Here is an 8,825-nt window from a genome sequence, read left to right on the forward strand (position 1 = left end):
TGCCCTGGAGTCAGGAGGAACTGACTTCAGACATTTGACACATACTACCTGTGTGACCCTGGGCAAGTCACTTAACCCCAATTGCCTCACCAAAAAAATTTTTTTTTAAAAGCCATAAAATTTACCAATTATCCTGGGGAAAGAAGACAGTATATAGGGGCTTATCTGCTAGCTATAAACTTCCCAGACATTTGAAGAGATAAACAATATGTAACACCCAAATAACTCTGGGGTTTGCCTGACACCCACCTGTATATTGCCTAGGTTCAGTTTGGAGTTCAGTTGGAGGACATTTTGATCTTATTAATCCAAGGTTTCACAAAATTTTTTTGGATAATAAGGCAGCTCCATCAAATTCAGGTGGTTTGTATATTCATTATAATAGAACCATTCTCCAAATCTACCCTAGAGAGGCAGCTAGGTGGCGCAGTGGATAGAACACCAGCCCTGGAGTCAGGAGGACCTGAGTTCAAATGTGACCTCAGACACTTAACACTTGCTAGCTGTGTGACCCTGGGCAAGTCACTTAACCCCACTTACCCCACCAAAAAAAAAAAAGAGAGAGAGATCAAATCTACCCTAGAAACAAAACCCAAGTACTGTTAACAACTGACAAACAGGTTAAAGACACAGAGATATTGATTCAGGGATGCATGTATCTGTTTGAGTGGATAAACCCTTTGACACAGAATTTCAAAGGGAAAATGTTTCCCAGAAGCAGATAACTTTATGAATTAGGCAGTTATACCCAAGATGACAGAATTATAAATCTTCAACATACATTAACAGAATGTTAGGGCAGCTAGGTGGTGCAGTGGATAAAGCACCAACCCTGGATTCAGGAGTACCTGAGTTCAAACCCAGCCTCAGACACTTGACACTAGCTGTGTGACCCTGGGCGAGTCACTTAACCCCCATTGCCCCCGCAAAAAAAAAAAAAAAAAAAAACAGAATGTTGCACATAGGTGTTTGCCCACACCCTTAATATTAGTCAGCACCTGAATTACATTGTGGATTTAAGGAAAGGTCTGAATTAGACTAAACATGAAGAGATATCTGACTGGGCCATTTGGAATTTGTTGCCAGAAACAGGCTGGGTCACAAAGTTAGTTTTGGAAATTCTGTGTTTTATAATAATTGTGATTGTATTGATTTACTTTACTTTTACATACAATGCTTCACAATTCTTGTATCTGACTATGAAATGCTTTAAAGAAAACTTAAATTAAGGTTATCTATAGAGAAGTTTGATATGATGTACAAGAATGTGGTCATTATATGATTTACGTCCAAAGGGGAATTGTCATAAGAGAATTTCTAGCTTCATTTTTGTTGAAATTGAGTATTTGGGAGAACAAAACTGACTCCATTTTGTAATATATTCACCATTTTCCTGTGTACAACACCAGCATGAACTGTAGGACCAACTGTATTAGGTAGTTTTCTTCAGTGTCTTTCTTTGCTTCCCTAATTGGTACAAAATTTAATTGCTGAAAAGGGAAGATTTGTCTCCCTTATCTAGCTCAGCAGGTAGTTCCTTTTGATTTAGTGAAACTAGCTATGCTAACAAAGACACTTTCCTTATCTATCTCCTGTGTTAAGGGGTACCCTGAACTTGTCTTTTTGAGTTGCCATATTTTCCAGAAACACTGGACCCAGAGCATGCAGAGGATCACGAATGTGTCAAGGATGAAGCTCCCCCTAAGTTGACATAATTTGTCATTGGACCCTAAGCTGGACTCCCCATGTGTTCTTGGGACGCAAGATAGGCACCAGCCAGTCTGTGCCAGATGGGATAATGCTTGTGTAGTTGGGGTCCTTTGTAGATAAGCAGACCCTCCTATCTAGCAGTTCCCAAGGACAACAAGGAGGACCAATTTTGTAGGAGATTTTTAATAGAGGAAGAGGATCTCTACAAGTGACCTGAGTCTAAGAAGACAGCTGGAAACTGCTCTGAGATCATACCTGGACCAGAGAGCTACATCAGATGGTATCACAATAATTAGATAGTTCTATGAGATGGGACTTCTCAGACTTAAATGGACATTTTTTCTATGTTTATTTTTTCTCTTTGCATTGTGAGATGGGTGACTTGGCACAGCCCTACCTCACATCCAATTCATTGCAAGTCATGACATCATCTCCAACATGGTGGTCCTCTTCAAGAACAAAGGACAAACAGCAACCAATATTCCATAACAGCAGTCCCAATGGGGATGGAATTGGCCAGCTCCCCTTGGGCAACATAGCTTCTTTCTGCTCTCCTCCCCTCTCTTCCCCTTCTTTCCCTCTCCTCTCTTGTCCTCTCCATATAGGGAATCATACCCTTACCTGTCTGAGCTTTCCCAAAAAAAGTTTGTTTGCAGAAACTCCACAAGATGTCTTGAGGTTTACTTGCTAGATTTCTTCTTTTGTTTTTTGTTGAGGCAACTGTCACTTAGACTTGCCCAGGGTCACACAGCTGGTAAGTATCAAGTGTCTGAGGCAGGATTTGAACTCACGTCCTCCTGAATCTAGGGACGGTGCTTTATCCACTGTGCCACCTAGCTGGCCCTGCTAGATTTCTTCTAAGGACCACTCCTTAAACCCAAATAACTTGGCTCTCTTAGATTGGCTAACAATACCTCCTAGTCCAGGCCTCATTTGGCCTCTTGACAGCTCAGAGTGGGTGTAAAGACCCTGAAGGTCTTCCCCTCCATCCTCCATTTACCTATTTATTTATTTTATTTTTGATTAGGTAAAAAAGGCATTTCTTTGCCTCATTTCTTACTTAGCCTTAATCACTCAGTGGGCAAACTGAGATCTGTTAAAGGCCATAGCTTAAAAGGCCAAGGTATCAGAGTCATCTCCAATCGTCCTGATCTATATCTTGCTACTGGACCCAGATGGCTCCAGAGGAGAGAGAGTGAAGTTGGTAACCTTGCAAAGCCCTGCCTCACTTAAATCCAATTCATTGCAAGTCATGACGTCAAACCCAAACACACCCCACACACCCCCAATGTCATGGTCCTTTTCAAAAATGAAGGGCAAACAACAAGTGAAAAGAATGAGACTTTTGTCATCACCTTGCTCCTTCCCATGGGGAGTGGTCTTATCTTTTTTCCCACCTTTGCTGTCACTCCTCCCATGTCACATTCCCTTCCTTGTATGACCTCCTCCCTTTTTCCTATTATAAAAATGTAAACTTGTTAAGACCGGGTTCCACATACATATTCATTTCTTGTAATAAGTCTGGTTTTCACAGAAGTCTTATGTCATTGTGACACCTGCAGCTAAAAGATATATATTCCCCTTAACAAACATACTTTATTTTTTGTTTAAGGAGCAGCCATCTTTTTTTCTTTGCCTCATGTAATGTATAAATACTACTTATTGAATTGTGAAGGGCACACATTCCTGCTATGAGTATATTCCGTATCAGCAGGAAAAGTCATTTCTAAAGCCATGTAACAGTATCCTAGGTCCTCATTTCTTCACTAACAGTGCCTTTGTTCTGGCATTTACTCAAGTTGGCTTCTATTGAAAACAGTGAAGAGCATCAATTTGCAACCTCAGGAATGATAAAGTTCATACAACTGAACTGGACCTTGGACTTGGCCTTTAAAAGGGGGAGGAAGAGGAGAAAGGAAGGATAAGCAAATAAGCATTTATATAGTGCCTATAGTGTCAGGCATTATGCTAAGCACTTTTACAAATATCTTATTTGATCCTCACAACAACTCTGGTAGGTACTATTATGATCCCCAATGAAGGGGGAAGCCCAAGATAATGGTCACACAATGACTGCCAGAATCTCAGGATCATAGAAGCAAAGAATTTTATTGGAGGGTTGGAAGAAACCTCAGTGGCCATCTCATCTAACCCACACCTGGAAAAGAAACATGACATCTGGCAATCTAGCTTTTGCTTGTTTTTCATGTCCACTTCTTCTTCAAAGTGGGATACACTTTGGAGTTTTCTTGGTTTGCTATTTCTTTTTCCAACTTATTTTACAGATAAGGAAACTGAAGTAAACAAGGTTAAGAGACTTACTCAGGGGGCAGCTAGGTGGCACAGTGGATAGAGCACCGGCCCAGGAGTAAGGAGTACCTGGGTTCAAATCCAGCCTCAGACACTTAACACTTACTAGCTGTGTGACCCTGGGCAAGTCACTTAACCCCAATTGCCTCACTAAAAAAAAAAAAAATTAAAAAGAAAAATAAATTTAAAAAAGAGACTTACTCAGGGTCACATGGCTAGTGTCTGAGGCCAGATTTTAACTCAGAAAGAGAAGTTTTCCTGACTCCAGGCCTGGCACGCTATCCTCTGTGCCCAGCTTTTGCTTAAAGCCTTCCAATAACTGGAAGCTGATTCCCTCCAAAGGTGGCTTGATCTACATGGGAAGGCTTTCCTGACATCAAGGATATGTTTTTCTATTTGCAGTTTTGTACCCATTGCTCCTAGTCCTGACATCTGGAGCCAAGAATAACAAGTCCAATCTTTCTTGCATATTTCAGCCCTTCAAATAATTGAAGGCAGTAATCATGACCTTTCTTCCCCATCCCCTGACCCCATTTTCTTTTCTCTAAGTTTACCATCCCCTTCAACTGATCTTCATTTAGCATGGATTCAAAGAGAGTTCATTTTGTGTCCCAGTGCCTAGTAGGGCACCTGACAATAAGGAGGCTTTTTGATTATTAATTACTTAATTAATAAAAAATAATTAAAAGAATAAATTCTTGTCGATTATTAATTACTTCTAATGAGCTTACTCTTGTACAGTGCTCCTTTTTTCCCTTGTAAATAAATCTTAGAACAAGAATACTCATGATTTCCAGTAGGCAGACAACAGGGAAAAGAAAAAGAGGCAGTGTTAATCCTAGATTTAGTGACAGAAGAATGGAAAGGTAATTAGGTTACAGATGAAACCAATCTCTCATTTCATACTTTCTCTGGAAATTGAGGTAATGAATTCAAGCATTCAGAGATCAGGAAAGGTTTAGGAGGTACTGGAAAATGAACCCTTGGGACCTAGGATAAAGGTTTCATGGACATTTGGTACCAGAGGAGCTGGTACACAAAAGAAGCAGATTGAAATCAGGTAGGCCTAAGGCATAGAGATTTATCCCTCACAAGAGCCCTGAGTTTCTTTGGGTTTCCAGGGCCATAAAAGTGGTGTGGCTGAAGTTCTCCTCCCTTACCCCTCCCCTGGGTGGGGACTCAGTAGATAGTACAATAAATAAGTCAGTGTGTGTTTAGGGTTTATTGGGGACATGACTGATTACAAGGAGTCAAGTCCAGCTGACATTTGCCTGTAGATTCAAGGGAAACAGCACAGATGAGGAGGCTTCCCAGAACCTGTAAAGAAAGAGAGAGAGGCATTGAGGCCTGTCCTGAAACCTGAAATCCCTAAACCCGGGGTACCAAGTCTGCCCTGCCCAAACCCACCCTCTAAACCCTGCGCCTAAACATGTATCTACCCTTAGTCCACCCCAAACAGCCTTCAGGTCCCCAGCTTGTCCTCTAAACTAGGCCCTCTAAGGCCAGAAATAATAGTAAAGGGCTCAAAGACCTGAATTTAACTTGTATCTTATTTGCATATTGCCTATTTACTTGGGCAAACTTGGCAGGGGTGAGCTGGTACCTGGGTTTACTTGAAGGTATGACTTTCAGCTCCTCCTCTTCCAAAGCCTGAGGGGAAAAAAGTCAGAAATTGGGGGCTGGAAGATGGCTTAGAGAAGAAAAGAGGAGAGGAAGGAAGTGGGGCAGGGGAATAGAAGATGGGGACAATGTGGGGAGAACAGTCAGAAGGCAACATAGAGTATCTCACCTTTGGGCCCAAACATGGCTGCATAGCAGGGATGGTTACAATAGGGCTTTCCTTCATGCTGCAGACCAAACAGGCAAGGGGAAAACTGATGTTAAGCATAGCCTCTTGGAGTGCAACTTTGAGGCTTAGAGCAATCCTCCCTAGTCATAGTATTTTTACCCACCCATGGCTTCCTTACTTCTGAGTCCCCTCACATTCTCTCTATACCCTGGGGCTTCCTCACCTCTGCATGGCCTCCTGATGTCAGTGTCTTTCCACATTTTTCACATTTCAGGCAGGGGCGATGCCAGTCCTTCCCCAAAGATGTCACCCGTTCAGCTGGGAAAATACAGGGAGAGTGACGCCAGGTCCCTCCCAAGATCCCCTTACCAGATTACAGACACACATGGTTTCTCATTCACTCTGATCTTCTCTGCAGCTCTCAAAGCCTGTTATAGATGCTCCCTCTTCCTACCCTAAGACCTGCAGATCCCTCTCCTCATTTCCTTTGATAGGATAATGAAGATATATGCACATGGTGGTAAAACCAATGATCCAAATCATCACCAACTGATGTTCCACTAACTCCTCAAATTCAATATGTTCCAAAATCAATTTTCCCTTGAAACTTGCTCCTCTCAACTTCCTTGTCCCTGTCTCACCACCATTCCCAGTCCCATTCTCACCACCATAATTCATAACCTCTGGTATCTTTGTCTCACTATTATATTAGTGAACAATTGATTCCAGGCCCTCAGTCCACCCAGGTATTCTGCTGGAGTAATCTTCCTATTTCATGTCCCACCAGGTCACTCTTCTCCTCTGACCTCCTTCCTTCTCTGTTCCTTTTCCTCTGGCAGAGTCCAGAAATGGCTTTAAGATCCTGAAAGAGGATGCCTCCCTCCTATGAACAGTGAATAGGGGAAAGGAAGGAAAGATGGTTGCTACAGGACTATAAGTGAAGAGAGGAAAAGCTGAGAGTTGTGGGAAAGGGAGACAGGGAGGAGGAACACACATTGGACGCGATGAAAATGGACATCTAGAGGTGGGGAACAGTCAACAGATTGACTGAGAACCAAGTTTCCTGTTTCCTGTCTGTCTTTCTGTTTCCACTTAGCACAGAGTCCAATTCTGGCTTGCCTCTTCTTTGGTGAAGGGTCTGGGGATTGTTCTCATTCACTAATGTTTCCATTTTGTTTTCAAATAGGCTCCACCCTCTGCCTCTCTAGAAATTCTAGTCAGAGCCCAAAGAGTTTGCAGGAAAGTTGAGTACACTCTGGAAAAGAGAAAATAATGCCAGAGAGAGACACACAGACAGAGAGAAAAAGAGACAGACAGACAGACAGACTCTATCAGAGTGACATAGACATATACTGAAACTGACAAAAAGAGAAACACAATAAAGAACTAGATAGGTGGAATCTGGAGATACAGGAAATGACAAAGATGGAGGGAGATGCAGAGACAAAAGCTGGGCTGACAGTGACAGAAGCCAAGCGAGGAAGTGTCTTTTTCTGCAGCAAATAGTAAGGCCCCTGACTCATCCTGGCTCCCCAACCAACCATGTCTCCTACTAGATGGGACTCAGGGGTGGGGGAAGAAATCTCTTTCTTCTGACTAGCCTGGTTAGTTCCCATCCTTCTGCCCTGGTCCTCAACACCCAACTTCATCTATCCACCTGGCCATTGAGATTGGTTGAGAAGAGATAGAGGTGGGCAGAGGGGATATACTGTATTGTAGAAACCTCCAGAGATTCCAGTGTGGTAGGAAAGGAGGTCCCAGATCCAAAAAGCAAAGAAAGATGTGGCACAGAGAATGGACCTTCCCATACCTGTTAGAGGAACCTTATCAGCAGTCTCCAAACAACTGAGGGGCTTCCAGTATGAAAACAAATGGAGCACATACAAGCTGCAAGGAGACTGACTATCCATCATATACCAGCAGGTATTCCCATTCACATAGACACCTGCTCACTCATAACACAAAGTTTGTAAGGTCCTTTCCAAATCTGAAGGTCTACATACACATGCACATTCTTTCACACAGGTATCATGGTCACGGAGAAATACACTCACTTAGGCTCATGAGTGGAGTGAGACTCATACTCAACTGCCACACCCAGATTTCTAACTTTTCTTTGTTCAGAAAAACCTCCCCGGAGAAATTAAAGGCATTTCCGCCCCTTTCACACCAGGTTCCCTATTTGCTCCAATCCCCACATCTACCTAGGGTTCGGGTCTGGAGGTTAGAAGCGGGCGGGGGGGGGGGGGGAGGAGGGGGTAGAAGGATGGGGAAATGGGAGCAGGGAGTGGAGGTTCTCAACACCCAGAGCTGGTATAGCTTAGCCACGGCATGCAGTTGAAGCCTTAGCCGGGTAGAAACCCTGACAGTCGTGAGTAACCTCTAACATGGCCGCTTGTCAACCAGGGAGGAGGCAGGTGAAATGGAGAGGGAAACCTAGAAGTCTTCTTGTGACGCTGGCCTGGAGGGTGAGGCGGGGAAAAGGCCGGAGGATCACAAAAGGATCACTCCTGGCAGGCGCCCTGGCAGAGGAAAGGGCAGGAAGTGTGGTGTACTGCGGACAGTGTCCACGTCCGAATCTGGTTCCTTGGGGATGGTCCAGAACTCTAAAGAGCCCAAGGAGAATGTCCACTGTCCGGAGTCCCAGAAAAGGTAGGCGGTGTATCCAAGATCCCATGGGAGAGGAGTGATGACTGGGATGGATGGGGAGGGAGTGTCTCCTGGAGACTGGGGAAAAGGATTGCCCCAAAACTCTCGGGTGGGGTGACAGGAAAGTACAGGGAATTTGGGGGGAAAAGGAGAGAGGGAGAGGGTCAAGGGTCGGAATATGGGGTTAGGTAGATGTAGGGTTCGGGTTTGCTCACCAAAATAAACTTCTTTCTCGCACTTGGGACACTTCGGCATGTTGGCAAGACGGAACGAAAAGGCTCGGGTAACGGAACTTTGGTGAAACTGAGCACAGCTCTTGCTAGGTCCTTTCTTTTCACTACCCCAAGAACCCACACCCTCTACTAAC

The 8,825-nt window shown here is 43.8% G+C and overlaps 1 protein-coding gene across 1 annotated transcript; it reads right to left on the minus strand.

Moving 5' to 3' along the window:
- Positions 1 to 5,227: 5,227 nt before the first annotated feature.
- On the minus strand, positions 5,228 to 8,825 carry CRIP1 (cysteine rich protein 1). The gene is made up of 5 exons (XM_043987180.1): positions 8,674 to 8,825; positions 6,033 to 6,127; positions 5,810 to 5,867; positions 5,624 to 5,670; positions 5,228 to 5,337 (listed from the first exon to the last, which is right to left on the minus strand). The coding sequence occupies exons 1-4, from the start codon at positions 8,711 to 8,713 to the stop codon at positions 5,630 to 5,632; spliced, it is 234 nt and encodes a 77-aa protein (XP_043843115.1). The 5' UTR covers positions 8,714 to 8,825; the 3' UTR covers positions 5,228 to 5,337; positions 5,624 to 5,629.

The sequence above is a fragment of the Dromiciops gliroides genome, chromosome 2, assembly GCF_019393635.1.
Source record: "Dromiciops gliroides isolate mDroGli1 chromosome 2, mDroGli1.pri, whole genome shotgun sequence".
Lineage (NCBI taxonomy): Eukaryota > Metazoa > Chordata > Mammalia > Microbiotheria > Microbiotheriidae > Dromiciops > Dromiciops gliroides.